Raw genomic sequence first — 21,968 nt, forward strand, 5'->3', positions numbered from 1 at the left:
TTCGTCGCCACTCTTATGCTGGAGCTTCTATACCATCTTGGTTATGTGAACCAGGACTGGTACTCCTAAAACAGCATGTTCGCAATTCTAAAAATGATCCATTAGTAGATGAAGTAGGATAATCCTAATTATGCACCTGTTAAGTACCCAAATGGAAAGGAGATTACAGTCTCAATGAAGCATTTATATCCAGCTGAGTCTCCTTTACCTATTGAACAGTCACTTCCTGATCCTGGAGAATGGCCAAAAGAATCCTCCATAGGGTTAAATAACTTTGAACCATCACCTATCCATAATGACGAACCGCCTTTTCCTACCTTAAGGAGATCAGGTCGTATTACCCGGCCAGTTGATAGGTTTTATTTGTAATGTATGTTCTATGTGTACTGTGATTCAAGTTTTGTATGTTAGATTAATATCATGCAAATAATTGAAATATTGAATATGTAATAAGTATTTTATTTTAGAAGGGGGAGAATGTCATTAAAGTAGTTACTAAATTACATACAAGTCACCATGCTATTACTGTCAGTTGGTAACAGTGCTTTTGTTTGCATTCAGATGCTATTAATTATTGTTTATCAACAGGTAATAGCTATTATTAATTACAGTGTAAAAGATTACACACCCATACTGTTATACATAATACTCGAAGAGTAATATGTATAACATTATCACTAATCATAGACAATGTTAGTGCTTCCTGCCCTCTACAGGGAAGAGTCATACTAGACGGTAGAAAAGGGTCCTGAAGGTTAGCATATATTGTATGAACAAACATAAGTATTCACCTGGTATACAAACGGTCTCACGGCTTGTATATATTGTCGGAGGAAAATCAGTGTCCACTAGATCCATTGTTTGTAAGCATACAATGATATGAGGTTTACTTAAATGAGTAAGTCAAAGAACTCTGGCATCTTTAATGTGCAAATTGCCGGGCGAAGTAGGACGCAATTACATTCTAATAGACATTTATTTCTAATAAATGGCTAATTGGAATAACAAGTGAAACGAATGTAACATGTTAAAAGAATTATACGTGCAACGTATACAGAAATTATTTTTCCCCCCTTGAAAGGGAAGAAAAGATGAGTGCCACTCTAAGACTGAAAAAATTTTAATAAATTTTTCCTTTTTAATTTCTGTAAATGTTGTATCCTATCAACGTACACACGGCACAAGTGTTATCTGTATAATTCCACACCTGATATTTTGAACAGACTTAGTATCACCATGATAACACTCACTTAAAAGGTATCACACTGGAAGTGTCGACATCTTTTCCTTTTAATTGATAGTCCCAATCAATTAACTGTTCAACACAGTAATTAGACGGCAGGTTTTATTACACTACCTGCAGCTACCACATAGTGCTTCAGTTCATGGTCCTGCTTAGCATAGTGTTTGTAGAACACTCTGGATGATTTCCATCCAGTATATGAGCGAAGACACTCAAAGTCCATATATTGAAAAAAGTTCAGTGATGAAGCAATTTTCCTCGGATCATGACCTGCGGGTATACTGTCAGGATCTGCTCTGTGAATAAAGTAGGTGAGCTTCACCCTCAGTTGTTTTAGGGATAAGTTTGATCCAGAGGTTTCTCCTTTGAAGAGCTGTCCTCCCCTAAAGTTTGAAGTTCTAGGAAGATAGACCTTTAGACACTCTACAGAACATGGAGAGACATCTTCCTTCAGAGGGCAGATTCTCCAGGGACCCCATCTTTTAGTGGGTAGCTCGTTCTTAGCGAGAAAGGTTGGATCAGGAAAGAGATTCAGTTCTCCAGCTTCTGTGAACTGAATGTGGCCCTCATTTCTAGATAGGGCTACTATTTCACTAACTCTAGCCCCAGAGACTATAGCGAACAGGAAAATAACCTTCTGGGTTAGATCCTTGAGGGAACCTTCATTGTTCACAGATGAGGCATAATGTAGAACCTTGTCCAAAGACCATGAGATGGGCTTTGGAGGTGCTGCAGGCCTAAGCCTTGCGCATGCCTTCGGAATCTTATTAAAGATTTCATTCGCCAGATCCACTTGAAAGGCATATAGAAGAGGTCTAGTCAAGGCTGACTTGCACGTAGTTATCGTGTTAGCTGCCAGACCTTGATTATGAAGGTGAACAAAGAAGGACAGACAGAAGTTCATTGGAATTTCTTTTAGTCCTTTTGCTTTTACAAAAGCAACCCACTTTTTCCAAGATGACTCATATTGTCTTCTAGTTGACTTAGACTTGTAGTATTCTTCTAAGAATTCTATATTGCCTTCTGAGATCCCAAATCTTTTCCTAACCGCTAAGGCAAGAAAATCATGAAATGAAGGGTTTGGGCTCTCTGTGATGAATCGAAGGCAATTAACTCCTGAACCCTCTGAGATAGTGCTGGGTTCAGTACAAGGGCCAGCCTCAGCCTCAGTTCCTTCACTAGAGGGAACCAGTTGCTCCTGGGCTATTTGGGAGCCACCAGAGCTGCCCCTCCCCGGAAGGATCTCAGCATGTTGAGGACCTTCAACAGGAGATTGGATGGAAGGAACAGGAATTTCTGAGTCCATTCCTTCCATACTAGCTAGAGACGTGGTGTCCGTTATCTCCTCTAGAGGATCCTCGTATGGGGCTACATATCGAGGTAGTTTCTTGATGACGCTCGTCACAAAGAGGTCGATCTGCAGCTCGGGGGCTTGTTCCCATCTGGGAGAGAATAGGTCTGCTTCTGTGGACCATTCTGACTGTATCGGCTTGAGCCTGAGTAGAGCATCCGCTGTCACATCGCGGATCGATTGTACATGAACTGCTGATAGGTGCCATCCTTTTAAGTAAGGGATGGCTAACATCACCTAGACTATACGGGACGATCTCGAGCCTTGCCGGTTCAGACGTCTCATTATCGCTTCGATGTTCCAGATCAGCTTGAGGAGGCCTGATCTGCATGGAGAGAGTTTCCCCAACCTCAACAGGACTACCATGGCCTTGGGTAGAAATGATCAAGTCCCTTGGACTTTCCTCTGATGGGAGTGAGCACCCCATTCTTCCAACTAGGCATCCATGCAGATGATCTTCGATAGTCGAGGTAGTTGCAAGGGCATGGTCCTCAATAGGCTTTTGGCCTTTGACCATTGGCCTTGGACCCAAGGATTGAAGGTCCAGCAATCCTGAAGGAACCTCCCTCCTACCAGAAGCGTCTCTTTGCTTCGATTGATCAGAAGGTTTACCTCCTCGACCGCCTGCCTGAGGCACCACGGTCATAGACTCTGAGGGATGTTGTTGAACAGACCCAGGAAAAAGTCTAGACTTTTCCGTCTTCCTTTTAGGTTGGGGACCCACATCCGTGGAAGACTTTCTCTTTGAAGAGATGCCCCACTTCTGGGGAAGGCTCGTATTCTCCGTGGTGGCTTTCTCAATCACTTCTTTGACTACCTCGTTTGGAAAGAGGTCTCTACCCCAGATGTTGAAAGATATCAGCTTCCTGGGTTCATCTTTCACTGTTGCGGCAGCGAACACGAACTCCCTACAGGCTCTCCTAGCCTTCATAAAGGCATATAGGTCTTTTACTAAGGTGGCCATATGCATTTTGGCCAAGACTATGAGCATGTCTGGGGTACTTTGATGGGCTGAAAACAACTCTATGCAGTTCTGTAGGGATAGGGAGGCTGCAAGTCTATCCTGTCTCTTGTTCCTTGCACAAAAGAAACTCAAAGTTTAGGAAGATTCTCGCTAAACTGTGTCCAGCGACGTCCGCGTCTAGTTTCCGTACTGAAAAGGTTAAGTGGACTTCCTTCCAATCCTCCTGCATGGGTAAGGCTAGTGACAGAGGCTTGCACTCCTCAAGTGCAGGACATGGTTTACCTGCTTCCACTGCCTTGGCAACATATTTAAAAGCCTTCCACGTAAAGGGGAATGCTATTGAAGCAGGAGCAAGAAAGGTAGGGTATCTCTTACTTAGTGCGAACCCTTTCGACACCGAGTAACCCGCCTTTCTCAGGCTACTTGACAAGATAGCCTGTGCCTTATCATGGTCTAGAATCATGACTTCCTTCCGTTCCGTTTCTTTTCCTGACGTTGGTTCATGCTTCAGTTGAATGAAGCAATTAGGGAAAGCGTTAAAGCTTGGCCAAATTGGATTTCGTCTAAAGCAACAGCTCCCATCTTCTCCGAGATGTAGAGTTTGCCATCTAAAATCGGCATAGGCTCCGCGTACCTCCAGGAATTGGTTTTGGAGCATGTTGGGAGGTCTTGGTCTCTGGGTCGCTTGTATGACCCTTGGGGGGCGACAAGTGGAGCTTCACAAAGCTCTATCTTGAGTTTCGCCTCCTCCGTTTCGCCTTGTTTTCCATTAGACCCGTAAGATGGGCCAGTAACTGGTCCATTTTGTCTAATAGAGGGGTAGAAGGTGAATATGTCGAGGTTGACGGCTCCAGAGCCGGCACAGACGGAAGCATTTCCAACACAATATTGCCAACTTCTTCCGGGGGTGCCTTCCTGCCCTCCGTCCCGAAGGCTATCTGGACGCAGGGAGGTGCGAATCGTGCCTGGGGCACCACTATTTCCCTACTTGCTTTCGGGAATAGTAAGCTACGCATCCTATCGTTAGGTAGGTATGGTCCCGGAGAGATCTTTTGGAACCCTCTTACCCAATTGCGAAGTTTCTTACGTGCCGCATCCCTAGACTCCATTGACTTGGGATTATCAAAACCTTCAGACACTAATGTCCGACAGATATTGCAAACTTGGGGGTCCCAATATTGCAGGGTTTCGGAAATAATATTGCAGAGAGCATGAAACCTGCACGCATTATGACTTTAAAAGTACTTACTCTTAATATTGCAGAAGACTGCAACACATTTCATCTGGGGTTCCTCATGTAAAGAAAGGAAAGCCGAATGAGTATACAATTGATTATCTCACCTGATAAGCAATATGTAAAAGTCATCTATTAATTATTATAGCTTAGGATAGTAAGCTAGAAAGGAATAGTGGGAGACATACTTGTGCATCCCCTGCAAGCAATTGCTGTAACCTCCCCTCAGTATTAAATATTTCCTCTTATCAAGGCCACTGCCCCTTCAAATTATTTAATAAGGATAACTAATTTCTAATCAGAGTATTGAAGGAATTCTATTCTTTCAATATAGGTTCGGTCTCAGCAGAAGCCTTCACAAGGGTACCCAAGATATGTTAGAAATTAACTACTGTATAATCATACTATAGTTTTCTGTTTGCAGAATATACTATATTGCAAAATACTGGCTACTGTATAATTATATATAGTAGTTCAGCCAGTGTGCTGCCGGTATGGCTAGGATCTGGCGGCACGGTCCACCCGGCATGACGCCGACTGGATTAGGAAATATAAAAGACACATATTTGTGTATCCTACCCATTTGCTGTGGCCTTCCCTTCCAATATTAAAACTATATAATTTCCTGATCAGGGTAGCTCAAAGATAAGGATTCTAACCTTTAAGGATAGAAAGTGTACTACCACCAGCCCTTTAATTTATTTAATATTGTAAGGTAAACGTAAACTGATTTCTATTCAGAATATTGAAGAAATTCTATTCTTTCAATATAGGATTGGTCTCAGCAAACACCTGGGCAAGGATACCCAAGATATGTTGGAAAATAACTAGCAGTATAATATATACAATAGCTTTCTATCTGCAGTATATACTATACTGCAAATATACTGACTACTGTATAAACATACTGTAATCCAGCCGGCATAGCTAGTCTCTGCCGGCACAGCCCGGCCAGCATGTTAGCTGAAAGAGAGAGAGAAAGCATGGAGTGAAGGACTGCCTTATTACTGTGTATGTATACGCTAACTAAGGATGTAAATATATAATTTACTGCTTTCATCAGTAAGAAGGTTCAAATGGAAGGGGAGAATGCATCACTCAGGCTTCCATCCAACCACCAGTACCATCGCTGGCAAAGTTCGGCCAGCACATGGCTGGTAGGCAAGCAGCCGGCAGCACTGGTACAGTCGGCCTGCCGCCGGCTGAGTCAGTACCGCCAGCCGGGCTAGAACCCCGGCAACACAACTTGTAGCCGGCAGTCCAAGAGAGAACTGAAGAACCATGGTGACAGAAGAGACTTCCCTCCAACAGCCATCATGGCTGCCGGCAGCCGCCATACCAGCCAGCAGCCATCATGGCCGCCAGCAGCTGGCATAGCCTCCGGCAGCCGTCATAGCCGCCGGTAGATGTCATGGCCGCCGACATGGCCGTCATGTCCGCCGGCAGTTAACATGGCTACCGGCAGTCGGCATAGCCGCCGGAAGCCGTCATGGCTGCTGGCAGTTGTCCTAGCAACCGGCAGCCGGATGGCCGCTGGCAGCTATCATGGCCGTCACGGGCGCTAGCAGCCGTCACGGCCGCAGGCAGCCGGCAGTCAGACAACAGCTGTTATGAAGGAGCCCGGCCGGCACCACAACCCGCCGGCATTCGGCGAGATTGCAGGACGACGGCCCAAGAGTTGCGATGCCAAGGCCATCACTAAAGTACAGAGGGGGGAAGGAAAAGGGTCCTGTATGAGGTGTGGAAGGAGCCAACAAGGTTGCCGGTCCTACCATACCCCTAAAAAACTCTTTTTCAGTATTGGCGCCATCCTAGGCGGCAGGAGAATATCTAATCTCCAGCCTAGGGTCTGCCAATACAGTTAAGGGGACGGCGGCAGTGCTGCCTCCTCTCAACAAGGAAGAAACAGAGTTCCAGTGCTGGCGCCATCCTAGGCAGCAGAAGAATGTCTATTCTTCAGCCTAGGGTCTGCGAGCACAGGACTAGTCTTCTAGACCGCAGGGAGAAGGTGGCGGCATCATACAACCACTTCAAGTGGGGCCTAGGGAGGTCTAGTCTCCTATGCCAGCAGCCTAGCTGGCAGGGGAATGACTATTCATCCTGCCGCCCGGCTGCCGGAAAAAACCAAATAGTCTGAGGTTCTGACCGAAACCCAAAGCCTGCTATCAGCCGGCCAAGGGAAGAGACAGAAAACACTAGTCCAGTCAAACCTGAGTGTCTACTCGAGGGCAAGACTAACTAGGGTTGTAGCCTAAGGCTACACTTAGAGGGAAGAGAGATTACCCTTAAATCTCCACTGGAGATGAGTATCAGTTTATATAATAATTCTAGGAGATATCTATCTCCACGTGAATTGATAAAACAATACATGAGGGTAAACGGGGAAATGTCTGAAGGTATACTACATCGCCTAGGTTAGGTTACCTAGGCAAGACCAGATCTCGGTTACCTAAGTCACAGAAACTCTAACGTATACGATCGACATAGAAAAAGGAAAAATTATGCATTACTATAAATATCTTTACAATTATAAAATGCCTAAATAGCTTTAATAATTAATTAATTAATGCTATTTCAACTGGGAATGTCGTTCTATTAACTAAATAACACATGCCTAACGAATGAAGGCGCCCATGGCTCCTCCGGTAACAGGCCTAGCTCCTAAGCACAATAAATTACTCTAATTTCACTGTGAAACAGGCGCTAAAATATACACATTGTAAAGAATCAATACTCAACTTTCCAGAGGCAAAAGCAGCTGGAGAATGCATAATAATCCTCGCAGAATCGATCGAAAAAGTTAGATCAACAAGGAACACCACCGTGCGAATTCGCTACAAATTTAGGAATGTCCGCCATCTTGATACTCAATAGTAGTATGGGAAAACGCTATTCGGGGTGAAGATCGCTATGTGTCGTATCTAGATATACTTCCCCTGATTCATGCGATATCCTTAAGAGAATGTTAAGGATATTCGCGCCCGGAGTTAGAATTCTGGAGACCTAAAGGTAAATTCTCTGGGAATATCATTGTAGTACATATATCCCTTGGAAGCTACTATTAGGAACCTTCCATCAGGACGACATGGCTATCTCACCCAATATAAACGCACTATTTCTTAGATGATAACCAGCAGTTTTTATTACATTATTTATTTGGGCTTTTAGAGATAGGTTACAGTCAAGATATACACCTAGATCTCGAACTTTACTAGATACCGGCATTGAGTCATTATTCATGCTCATTTGAATATCACCAAAGTTTCACACGCTGTTTCTCTTGCCCACCACCATGAATTCAGTTTTGTTCTCATTTAATTTTAGTTGTTTAAATGTCATCCATTCTCTAACACTATCAAGGATTTGGTTTAGAGTTTCAGAAGTGTCATGTATATCATTTATGGAGAAGTAAAATTGTGTGTCATCTGCAAATAGTTTGATCTTCACGCCATGCTTTTGTAGCATTTTCGATAGACCAACGGTATAGATGCAGAATAAGATTAGGCCAAGTACACTCCCCTGGGGTACCCCTCTGTTTAAGGGTTCATATGATGAATAAAAGTTTCCAATTTGTACACAATAATTTCTGCCAACTAAGTAGTCTTTTAGGTATTCGAAGGCTTGATCTTCAACGCCGATGGACCGTAGATCATTTAGTAGCAGTTCATGCACAACTGTATCAAAAGCAGCACTGAGATCGAGCAGTATTAAGATTCAACATTCATTTTCATCCATCCTTTCTAGCATATCATTTACAACAGAGCAGATGGCTGTCTCCGTAGAGTATAGCTTTCTGTGAGTAGATTGGTTGTCAGGCAAAGCTTCTATTACTTGTAAGTGGCTGACTAGTTGTTCAAGAATTACATATTCAAGCACTTTTGATATAAAGGATAGATTTGAAATAGTTCTATATGAGCTTAATTCCTGGTTGTCCAGTGCATTTTTCAGAACTGGTGTGACTAAAGCCATTTTCTCAGATTTTGGAAACTTACATTCATTAATGCTGACATTTGCTATTCTCATTATTATTTCGGCTAGACTAGAAAAGTCTCTCTCTCCAACTACTTCAGATATTGGCATAGGATCCATCGCACAGTTTGTTTTCTTTGCTCTCTTGTTAATTCTGGTGATATCATCTTGTGTTATGTTGTTAAATCGTATTAATTTTGTCTGTGTGCCTGGTGTATCATTAATCTGATGTTGAGTATTTACAAATGACCTGGTTATATTTTCAATTTTGTTTTTAAAGAATACTAGAAAATTATTTGCTAGTTTCTGGTAACTGTATCCATCAGGTAGCTTCTTTTCTTTTACATTTCCTATTATACCATTCAGGAGACGATATAACTTATTTATGTCTGTTGCTGCTTCGAGGATCTTTCTCTTATAGTATTCACTTTTTTTTCCTTCTTAGTAGGTAGTTATATTGACACGCAGCAGTTTTGTATTCTACCCAAGTACTTTCAGTTTTTAACCTATTCCACTTTCTTTCTTTACGTCTCTTCCCCCCCCTTTTTTTTTTTACCAAAGTGTCTCTATCAAACCAAGGAGATTGGTCTTTTATGGTTATAGTCTTTTCCATCGGTGGGCACATGGTATCACAATCACTTTTACTCACTTTATTATAAGTGGTCATAAGACAGTTAGCACACATAGCTCCTAATGGACGTTGATCATCATGATTAAAGGGAATGTTGATAGCATCATTTATCTTCTGTGTAACTTCTTCAATGAATACGGTAGGAGGAAAATTTGGTTTATGTCTAAAGCTTATTTTCTTTATTAATGTATGTCTCTGTAGAGGTAGACTAAATGTAATAAGTTTGTGTACTGGGGAGATGGTATATTTCTCTTCGACTTTTATATCAGATACAATATTATTTATGTCATCACTTAGAACTAAGTCTAGCGTGTGCCCAGTTAAAGTGGTTGTACAGTTGACATTATTCACTAGTCGATATGATTCTAGTAACTCACTAAATGCCAAAGCGTCAGGATTTGATGCATCATCCATCCAAAAATTGAAGTCTCCACAGTAACTAATTCGTTTTTTCCATGATAATCATCTCAATGAGAGCGCCGAATTCTTCAAAAAAGGTACTAGTGTTTGTTCTAGGAGGTTTGTAGATTGCTACAAAGGATATTCATCTACTTTTTGGCGTAAATTTTATTTCTATATATTCAAAACTTGTTACACTAATTCTTTTCAACGTTTTCAGATTTGAGTAACTTTTATAATTAAAGAGTCTGACACCCCCACCAGACCTACCTTCTCTCGCTAAGCGAAAGAAGGCATGTGTGAGGGGCATCATTTCAGTGATCTTTGCCTCCTCCAAGTTTTTTTAACCATGTTTCAGATAATGCTAGCATATATAAATATTTCTTGTTTATCAGTTCTGGAATTTGAGCAGTCTTATTACCTACAGATTGTATATTTACATTGGCAAGAAATCCATATTAATTCATGTTAAATCTAAAACGCAGTGGTTTGTACTAAATAATATCAAAGTAGAAGAATATCTAATGATGGTTAGCAAACTGCATTTCAATTTTAGCTATGGAAATGTTTTTTTTTTTTTTTTTAACAGTGACCTTTATGGTTTTAGCAAGAAAGAAATCTTCAATATATATTCTGAAGAAATACGGATGGTTCATAAGATTCACAGAATCGTTATGATTATTTCGACTTTTGAAGGCCATAATGTACCATCTCATGTATACATAAAAAATAAGAGGATACCAATTCCCCTTTACAAACATAAACCTTTTCAGTGTTACATTTACTTCATATGTGTACATCTTTTTTGAAGTATGTAAAAAGACTATAAGGTCTGTGACCATTGTTCTGATCTTGAGCATGGAACCTGCACTTGTCTTATAAGGTGCACTAGTTGTAGCCAGGATCACAAGCCAACCAATAAGAAATGTCCTCAATATGAAATCAAAGAAGCAGCTGTTTATAAGTCAGATGCAAAGCATATCAGTGTTGGATATGCTAGGCAACCTTTAAGCAAAATGTACGCCAAGGTCTTGAGATCTAAGGATGCTGGACATCCAGAGAGAAATGCAACACCACTTCGACCAGATAATGGAAAGATTTCACTTTCTAAATCTGCTTTTTAGGCAAAAGCCGTGCCTCATAATTTAGACTCCGTGCATCTCATCAAAAGAGACACAGCCCTCTTCCTCTGAATCTACCACACTTCATAATGAATAACCCAAGGTCGTCATCCCAGGCAACATCACTACCTGATTTAGGGAAAGAATCTTCTGCTATTAAATCCACCTGTCATAATAGCTCTTCATGTTTTAATAAAAATGAAGGCAATATAAAAATACTTATTGCCAATAGTTATGATGTTTAACTGTTAATATATATGATGAATCTTTATAGAATCTAGATATATTTAAGAGATTTTACTTTAGATAATTCCAACAAGAAAGAAAAATTTAGGACACAGTAAACCAACAAGGGTGAAATAACAGTAGACAGAAAAAAATTGAAAAAATTGTAGTCTTTCAAAAAAATGATAATATACAGCATAGGTTTTTGTTAGCAAGAATTTAGTAATTACTACATTTTGAAGGTAACTCAAACATTAAACGTGTTGACTAAGTTAAACAATTCATACACACTGATATTTTACTGCTTACGAAAATTAATAACCAATAATGTAGTTCAATCTGCATTGCTACACAGGCATTAATTATAGTGTGACCATGGAAGTGTACTTGAAAGATATATACATATATATATATATATATATATATATATATATATATATATATATATATATATATATATATACATATATATAATATATATACTGTATATATATATATATATATATATATATATATATATATATATATATATATGTATATATTACCACCAGCGAATTCCGTTAACTCCCAAGCTCCAAACTCACCAGCTTTATTTTACATTAATCTGATATACACGAGAATAGCTTCGAGATTGATAATAACACGTAACTACCAGACGTTAATGTATATGAACACTGAATATATAAAGATCTCCTTACTTTACACTTAAAACAAAACTGGTTGACTACTCACTTTTAATGGGAACTGTTCTTAATTATTGATGATCAAAATAATACACACTTTACAAAAATATATATTCTATAAAAAGATAACAATTCAACAGTAGTACCATAAATAAATCGCTCGAAATTTAAATCTGAACTAGACCTTAGACTTATGAAAAAATGATACTCCAAGAATTCTCCAATAAATCACTTGTTTCATTAGAAATTAATAGATGAAAATTTTTTATTTTGACAATTAATGAAAAAGTTGACAATTTAACACTATAGAAAATAAACAATAATTACACCATTACATATATGTATCCGTTACACTTATGACCTTTCGGCTCACACAAGGTTACAGAACGGTCAACCAAATCACAAAGGGCCAGTCACAAAAAAAATTACAATAAAAAATGTACTTACATGAATACACTTCTCTTCTTCTGAATTAAACACAAAAATTTACAACTGTTTGAAGAAGTACTATATATATATGGGAGAGAAACACGAGGGGCTGATAGGTGATCGTGAGAGGACTGTCGGAAGCATAGATCTTTCGGATTGCCAGGCTGGATTTCTCTTTCTTATGCCATGGTAGTCCCTTATATGTTGTCCTAAGTCATTATAGAAGTTAATTGATTGCAAGCAAATCGTTCATGAAGTGCGTCAACAAGTTTTGCCAACTTAGCAGTTTAAAGTATGGTTCTATCGTCGCCTGACAAGGACAATACTCTTAGCTAACTCCTCCCACCTCCTCTCATAACATTAAAAAAAGGAATACGCTTAGTCGAGAACTTTTATGCCTCTTCCAAGCACGTGGAAACATGGCGTAATTCCTTGCGTTTTATACCTCATATGTGTCATACTATACCTTTTAACCAGTCACAAAAAAATTTACAATATAAAATGTACTTAGATGAATACACTTCTCTTCTTCTAAATTAAACACAAAAATTTTCCAGTTTGAAGAAGCACTATATACATGGGAGAGAAACACGGGGGCCTGATAGGTAATATTGAGAGGACTTTCGGAAGCATAGATCTTTCGGAATGCCAGGCTGGATCTCTCTCTCCTATGCTATGGTAGTACCTTATATGTTGTCCTAAGTCATTATAGAAGTTAATTGATTGCAACCAAATCATTCATGAAGTGTGTTCACAAGTTTTGCCAACTTGGCAGTTTAAAGTATGGTTTTATTGTTGCCTGATAAGGGCAATACTCTTAGCTAACTCCTCCCACCTCCTCTCGTAACATTAAATAAAAGAATACGCTTAGTCAAGAACCGTTATGCCTCTTCCAAGCACGTGGAAACATGGCGTAATTCCTTGCGTTTTATACCTCGTGTGTCATACTATACTTTTCAACAAAATTACATAAGAATTTGTAACAAACCTAATAAAAATTTAGTGCTTTAAAATACCGTAAATTTACATATACAGAACTGAATGAAAATACAACTAAATGAATAACGACACAACTACTGTAAATGAATGACGACAGTCTTATGTAATTTACATACATTTACTTAATCCTACTGGAGTGGAACCCACCTTACGAGGTGGCTATACATCTCCTGAATACCCAATTGAAATACGTGAATAAAATAATCTACTCATGTTAGAACAGCTTTGTAAGAATTTGTATATATATATATATATATATATATATATATATATATATACATATATGTATATTATATATATATATATATATATATATATATATATATTTATATATATATATTTATGTGTGTGTGTGTGTGTAAATGTGTGTGTTTGTGCGTGTAGGAATTATGAAAGATGACACATGGTGAACATAAGATATGTATTATATCCAGGAAAGTAAAAATTAAAAGACTTAATTTAAATCAGCATCGTCCATTAGTGATATCGAGGGATTCAACAGTATATATATAGGAGAAGAGTGTCCTACAACTGTCAGTTTCTTGATTATTCTTGATAGGTCAGATTTTAGATTAGAGGATAATTAACTGAAAGCAGGCCAGGGCTTAGATTTGAATTTGACCCTTGGATACAGGCAGTTGAAAAGGATTCAACAATATTCCTTTGGGTATGGTCATTTACAAGGATTATTTTACTCGTCCTTGACTAGCCAAATCTATAACTAAATCCTACCAAGTGGGAGGCCAAAGCAATATAAAGCGATCCCCTAGAGATGGCCATCTTATGCTGTTTTATTCTAACAGAAATACTTTTGGATGTTTGCCCAGTATAAAACATGTTATAATCTGAACAAGGAATACTATGTACTATATTATTATGATTTTCTTAGTCAACACATTTTTTAAAGTACGATTATATTAAAACATTATGGTAATATCTAGTTTTTTTTTTTAAATAGTCATCTAAAAAATAATCAGGACATGGCAGACAAAGTATAATACTCATTGCTTCCTTTTTCTCTAACTGTAGACTATAAAATATTTTCTCAGCGTTATTCATACAATTTTCTCACAAATATTTGGGATAGCAGATTTTAGTAGTAATTTCTTAAATTCTAGTATATGTACAGAGGGCTTCATACATAAAGGTAAAAACCCAGTACTTTATATTTTTAGAGTGGACAGAGTAGAAATGTACATATCAAAAGTTATTGGTAGACTATCTGTAAATGAAATACTTGGATTTATCTGCATAATTAACGATTGAAACGTCAACAAACGGGATACTTACCTCCCCCTCCCCTTTTCCTCTTGACTGTGACTATTTCCTGTTCTCCTACCAGAGGGACGGGTGAGACAAGTAGTTATTCATATGACACACGCACATATATCACACATATCTCATACATATATGTGTGTATGTGTGTGTACAGTATGTATGTATGTATGTATGTATGTATGTGTATATATATATATATATATATATATATAAAAGTGTGTGCATACTTATATAGATACTTACATATAAGTGTTTATATATATGCATATATATATATATATATATATATATATATATATATATATATATATATATATATATATATACGTACAGTATATTATATATGTATTATATGTATATACAGTATATACGTATATTATATATGTATATATATGTATATATATATATATATATATATATATATATATATATATATATATATACATATATATATATATATATATACATAAATATATATATATATATATATATATATATATACATATATATATATATATATTTATATATATATATATATATTTATATATATATGTGTATATATATATATATATATATATATATATATATATATCTCATCATCATCATCATCATCATCATCATCATCATCTCCCACGCGTATTGACGCAAAGGGCCTTGGTTAGATTTCGTAAGTCGTCTCTACCTTGAGCTTTTAATTCAATACTTTTCCATTCATCATCTCTTACTTCGAGGTTCATAGTCCTCAGTCATGTAGGCCTGGGTCTTTAAATTTTCTAGTGCCTTTTGGAGCCGAGTTGAACGTTTGACGAACTAATCTCTCTTGGGTAGTGTAAAGAGCATTCCCAAACCATCTCCATATACCCTTCATCATGATCTCATCCACATATGGTATTTGAGTTTTCTCTCTTATAGTTGCATTTCTAATCCTGTCCTGCCATTCAACTCCCAATATCCTTTTGAGGGTTTTGTTCTCAAATCTATTAAATCTGTTAGAGATTGTTTCATTGTCACACCATGACTCATGTCCATAGAGTAACTCACTAAACTGATATATAATCTGGTTTTTATATGTAAATCCGGCGATTTGATTTCAAAAGTTTACTTAACCTTTCCATTGTCTAATTTGCTCTTATCAATCTTTCACTAAACTCTAATTCCAAAGACTCTGTATTGGAGATCATAGTTCCTAAATACTTAAATGATTCTACCTCATTAATCCTTTCTCCTACTAATGATATATCATCTTCCAGTGCATACTCCATTCTCATCACCGCTGTCTTTCTTCTATTTATCTTCAGCCAAACCTCGTGTGATATGTCATGGTTTCTGGTAAGCGAGCATTGCAAATTCTTTAGTGTTCTAAGAAGGACAGCATCATCAGTATACTATAGGTCAGCTAAATTCATCTCACCAATCCAGTCCAATCTTTCTCCACCATCCCCGATTGTATTTATTACAAAATTCATGAGGAGGATAAAGAGCATATGTGAAAACACAATCCCTTGGATACTCCGCTGTGCACTGAAAATTCATTTGATAAGACTCCATTGACACTAACTTCGCATTGGTCGCTGCACACTATCTAAAGTTTTTCATAGTCCACAAATGCCATCAAAAGTGAAACCCTATACCATACGCATTGCTCTACAACATATCTCAATATATATATATATATATATATATATATATATATATATATATATATATATATATATATATATATATATATATATACACATATACACACATGTATATATATACATATACATACACACACACACACATATATATATATATATATATATATATATATATATATATATATATATATATATATACACATATATATAAATGTATATATTTATATATACATATATATATATATATATATATATATATCTATATATATATATATATATATATATATATTCTATGCGAATTTACAGACAAAAAGAAGTTAAACTCAAGAAAGCATAGATTGCTTGATATGCTTACCTTTCTCACCTTCTTTCTCTTGTGATAAAATTAAATCGACGGAACTTAGTCTTTTCTACTGTACGATTAATGAGGGTTTATAGCCGTATTTGAATGTCGTAGATAGTTTCATGGTAAATAATATTACTAGCTGTTCGAAAAGTATATACTTTTGTGCAGACCAGATAATTGAGTAAGTGGAAGACGAACAAAAATTGCAACCGTCTCCAGCATGCTGCAGGAGAAAGGCCTCCAACATATCCCTACTCATGTCTTGAGGTTTGGCTATTTTCATCAACACGTTCGTCACTGAGGATTGGTGATGGTGAGGAGGGTTGGGGGGACTTTTGTATGATTACTCACGGGAAGCCTAGTATGGCTGGCCCTGACTAGTACATCTTTCCTGATCATGGCAATACACAAACCCCTTAACCACGTTTAGGCATCCCCACTCAGGAAGGGTGAACAACAACGCTTAAATGTTTTTGTCATAAGAACTATATTATCTGGAGATTAACATTATTTAATTGCTAACAGCAGCAATACATTAACGATTGTTTGGCAGAGTAATAAAGCAGATATTCTAATTCTGATTAACAGATATATGATTTTTTTTATTTAAAAATTTATCATAACTTTGATAGAGAGAACTTCTCAAATATGAAGACCTCTGTAGATACCTTAAAGATAGTTACAGTTTCATCAAAAATGATACAGTGAATTTGAAAGGAAAGTAAGAAAATGCTAACTTTCAGATATGGTAAGTTCACCTTTATCCCAAGACATTATATTCGATGGACTAATGATTTATATATCTTTAATTGACCAATTTTCAGGTACTCCAAGGAAACCATATGAAGATTTAAAATTTGAATATCTACGTATGCACTTACGGTTTAGAAAGCAGAGGGAACGTGTTGATATCCATGAAGAAAGATAGGACAAAATTTAGTAATATGTAGGCACAAAATTTTATTTTAGATTTTTTTTTCAAAATTGGGGATTATTTATATTTGTCCAGTTAAATGATGAATGTAAAGTAACTGATTTTTCATATGCAAATCCTAGTTAGAAGGATAGTGTGATATCATAGATCCATAAAGGGATGAGACATTGAAAATATAGATTCAAAAATAGAAAACAAAACTTTGATTTTTATATTTATTGCTCCATTTAATAGTACAATTGATATTAAGCCTCCAATTTAGGTTCCAGATACCCTTTTACAACCTATTTAAGAACTCTCTGATTTTTCATTGGTGGTAGTAGCAGCAGAAGTCGTGTCACTAACGGCATCATTTTGCTCAGTAGTACATGCAAGGCATGGCAGCTTCTTCTCCAATGCAGCACGGTATTTGGGATGGCTGATGGCATAGATAATTGGGTTGTAAACAGCGTTGGCCTTAGCAAATACAGAACCCCAGATGGTGTATAAAGGTGAGACTATTTCCTTCTTGAGCATACCAGTACAGTTAATGATGAAATAGGGTGTCCATGCAATGAACCAGAGGGACACGGTCATTAAGGCGACCTTGGCAAGACGGCATTCAGCAGAGGTCTTCTGGTTTTCTTCAGTTCTAAGAGACTTCACTCCCATCTTCTTGGCCTGTTCACGCATCTGTTTTTCATGGTTGGCAACAGCACTGATGATGATGCTATACATGTAGATGTTGAAGAACAGAGGGAATAAGTATACCCAGATAGAGTAGAGCCACAGGTAAGAATGAGAAAGAGCAGTGTCAGTAAGATAGTCAGTACCACAGGCAGTCATGTTACCCTCAGGCACATAACGGTTCCAGCCAAAGAATGGGGGAATACACCAGGCAATGGAAGCGACCCAAGTACCAACATTCCTTAACATAGCTCCTTTGGTAGTAAGAGGCTTTCCAGAAACACCCTTAACAATAACATTGTATCGATCGAGGGTGATCCAGACCATGGTCCAGATTGAGACACAGCCATACAGAGATCCCAGGAAACCATAGACTTCGCAGAATAATGGACCAAGAGTCCATGCTTGCCTGGAGCAGGTAATCATCATGGGTGGGAACATACAGAACATCATTAGGAAATCTGAGATTGCCAAGTTGACAACAAGCAAGTTAGCTGGAGTACGAAGGGACTTGGTGTTCATGAATACCCAGATGACAATGAAGTTCCCAGAGATGGAAAGACATCCCATGACACCTACCCACAGCATAACCAAACCATACCAAAGAGGATTCAAGGGGGGATACTGGTACCAGTGGGGATCAATCATGTGAAGGATCTCTTTTGGTGCCATATCAACCACCGTGAAGTTCCCATATGGATTGGTGGAGGGGAGGGCAAATTCTTCTGGTTGGTTATTCCAAGACATCTGAAAAACAATTTGTTTTGTATTAATAATTTCGATGAATAAGAATTTTTAATAAAATATTTTATTAATAGTCTATTTGGTTTTAAATGAAATCTGAATTGAATGCAAATATCTTCTTATGTATTTTGTAACATATAACCCCAGGTTCAATATTGTGTGTATATATGAGTTTGTCTCTACATAGTAAAATAATTTGAAAATAGCTTTAGCAAACCAGATGGAAAATGAATGGTAGGGGGCTGACTAATGTTGCTTGCCCATCTTGTGAATTTTGAAGTATGTACCAACCGTGTGTCACAGAATTGTACATAATTCCTTTTGTATATATTATGCTTGTATCTTCGCTCTTCCCTCGCACTAAAACGAACATGAAAATTAGTGTCTGGTTTTCCTCTGTAACATTGTCACTTTCTCGAACATGTATTTTCCTGTTGCCTTGAGGTTTTGTATATAAAGGAGAGTGTTCTTTAGTAAAGTACTCAGTTGATTGTATCCTGCCTTTGAGTCACAACCCTCTCTCAGCCCGTCACATTGGTGACTTGAGTCACAACCCTCTCTCGGTCCGTCACATTGGTGGGTCACTCCGGGGTCACCAATGTGACGGGCCGAGAGAGGGTTGTGACTCAAAGGCAGGATGCAATCAACTGAGTACTTTATTAAGGAACACTCTGCTTTATATACAAAACCTCAAGGCAACAGGAAAATACATGTTCGAGAAAGTGACAATGTTACAGAGGAAAACCAGACATGAATTTTCATGTTCGTTTTAGTGCGAGGGAAGAGCAAAGATACAAGCATAATATATACAAAAGGAATTATGTACAATTCTGTGACACACAGTTGGTACAAGTAGAACTAGAAAAGCACTTTGAGAGTGCAGACCTCCGCCAGGGCAGCTTATGTCTCCAAACCAGCTCACTTTTCCCAGAATCAATTAATCATTTCCAGCTCTTTACATAAATTTATAAAATCTCTGCAAGTTTCATTACATTAAGGTTAAAATTGTGGCCCTGTGGTTGACGACCGGAGTTCGATATTTTGCTTGACCTTGACCTCAGACACGACCTTGACCTTCGCCCTTAACAGCTCTTTGCATAACAGTTTATTATTCTTGCAAGTTTCAATACTTTACGATTAAAATCGTGGGCGTATGGTTGATGATCAAAATTTGACCTTTTCCTTGACCTCGGACACGACCTTGATCTTTGACCTTAGGATATATTAATTGGCGTGGATTTTCATACACTCAAATATGAACTAAGTTAAAGTCGCTGTGATAACGATGTCCAAACTTATGACTGATTACGTGAATTGGACATTTTGTTGACTGTGACCTTGATCTTCCAAAGTTTAATCATTTCCAGCTTTTTACATAACAGTTAACACTGCAAGTTTCATTATTCTACGATCAGAATTGTAGCCAAAAAGCTGTTAACAAACACACACACACACACAAAGAGTGGATAAAACATAATCTCCTTCCAACTTCGTTGGCTGAGGTAAGAAAAGGTGGAAGAGAAGGTTTAAATAAGAGTGACGACAGAAATATGGCAAACTCAGAACACTCAAAATATTTTCTTTTGCAATTAACCAAAAAAAAAAAAAAATTGCAATTATACCTAAATATAAGACACCTAAATCTATGGGAGAATTATCATAAGATTATTCCAAGACAAAAGGAAAGATTATGAAGAAAGTAAGCAAAGAAATGTGAAATAGAACTTAGCAGGTAAAGGTTTAAAAAGATTGAGTTCTTTAAATAATCAAGAATAATAATATACACCATAGATTCTCGTAAACTGGAATCTAGTGAAGATTAAGTCAGCCTGGCCATTGTGTGATTTTCCTTCTCTCGATAAGTGAATTGAACAGATTAATGTTGTTGTTCAATCTGTATTGCTACGCAGATATTATATTATGAGTGAACTAGGACAGAGGTGATAAGATAATTCATCTATTCATTTACTTTTTCCTGACAATTGAAACAAGTTCCCTATTTCTTGCCAAATCACACTTATTCTGCGAACTATAAATTTACCTGCTACCTCCTTTAGAATAATTGGGTGTTTCTAGCCGTATTTTAAAATCTTATCATTATGCAATGAAAGTATTATAGCAGTTCTAAGAACAGTCATTTTGAATATACAAGTCGATTGCGTAAATGTTAGAACAATTTTCATGAACAGGTTTATCATGAAACAGTATATTCCCTAACAATTAACCTTATGGTATTACCATTAGTAGGAATCCATTAACGAATGAATACAGGGTATTAAAGCTGTGATCGTTCCGATTCTGATAAACAGATAAAGGCTACTTTCTGTATACTCTCTTGACAAAACAAACTCGAAAATGAATCTTATCAAAACTTTAATAAAAAGACCTCTTCATAAACGAAGTCCCCTTTTGTTTGCTAAAAAACGAATATATAGATACATTAATGAGACTTATTTTCTCAACAGCAAAAGGGAATTTAACAACACTGATATAAAAATGCTAACAATCATTTACAGTAAATTGCTCCTCTGACAGTGATACAAGTTATAGAGATCGCAATGCCACTCAGCTTCATCATTTAGAGTTCTCCTTTATCTCAAGTGGAACAAATGATTTTGAAACATGAATCTACAAATGCTTTCAGATACTACAAGGAGACAATGTCTTAACAAGAATTCAAGAATCTAAGCATGAACCTACCTTTTAGAATCTGAATCAGCAGCTTGCAACTACCAAAACTTGAAGATATTCTTGTAGAATTACTTCAGGTGAGGCAGACTGACCAGCTGGTTCAGTTCCTCAGTTCCTCTGGAATCTTCTGTGACTGAAAACTGAAGATCGCACGCTGCTTTTATATACATTGATAGCTGCAAATTACCGAAAGACTTGAAGTGCTTCTCTCAGTGTAAAGATTCCTCTCTTGGGCCTACGTTGCCAAGGGCAGCATTTTCTCCCAAGCATAAGAATAAACGATTGAAATTGTATGTATTCCTGAGAGAAAGAAAGTACATATGCATTTCACACACCAATCTCACTGATCTGTTGATGGTATTTGATATAGATCCATCGTTAGCAACCAATTCACTAATGGAATTTGTCCTTTTTAATAATT

The 21,968-nt window shown here is 37.4% G+C and overlaps 1 protein-coding gene across 1 annotated transcript; it reads right to left on the reverse strand.

Moving 5' to 3' along the window:
* Nucleotides 1–17,647: 17,647 nt before the first annotated feature.
* On the reverse strand, nt 17,648–21,712 carry LOC137638431 (rhodopsin-like). Its single transcript, XM_068370502.1, has 2 exons — nt 21,557–21,712; nt 17,648–18,859 (listed from the first exon to the last, which is right to left on the reverse strand). The coding sequence occupies exon 2, from the start codon at nt 18,857–18,859 to the stop codon at nt 17,735–17,737; it is 1,125 nt and encodes a 374-aa protein (XP_068226603.1). The 5' UTR covers nt 21,557–21,712; the 3' UTR covers nt 17,648–17,734.
* Nucleotides 21,713–21,968: the final 256 nt, after the last annotated feature.

This window comes from Palaemon carinicauda, chromosome 3 (assembly GCF_036898095.1).
Source record: "Palaemon carinicauda isolate YSFRI2023 chromosome 3, ASM3689809v2, whole genome shotgun sequence".
In the NCBI taxonomy this organism is placed as follows: domain Eukaryota; kingdom Metazoa; phylum Arthropoda; class Malacostraca; order Decapoda; family Palaemonidae; genus Palaemon; species Palaemon carinicauda.

Excerpts from the sequence above, each read along its gene's own strand:
- LOC137638431 (XM_068370502.1), bottom strand. The coding sequence starts at position 18,859 with ATGTCTTGGAATAACCAACCAGAAGAATTTGCCCTCCCCTCCACCAAT.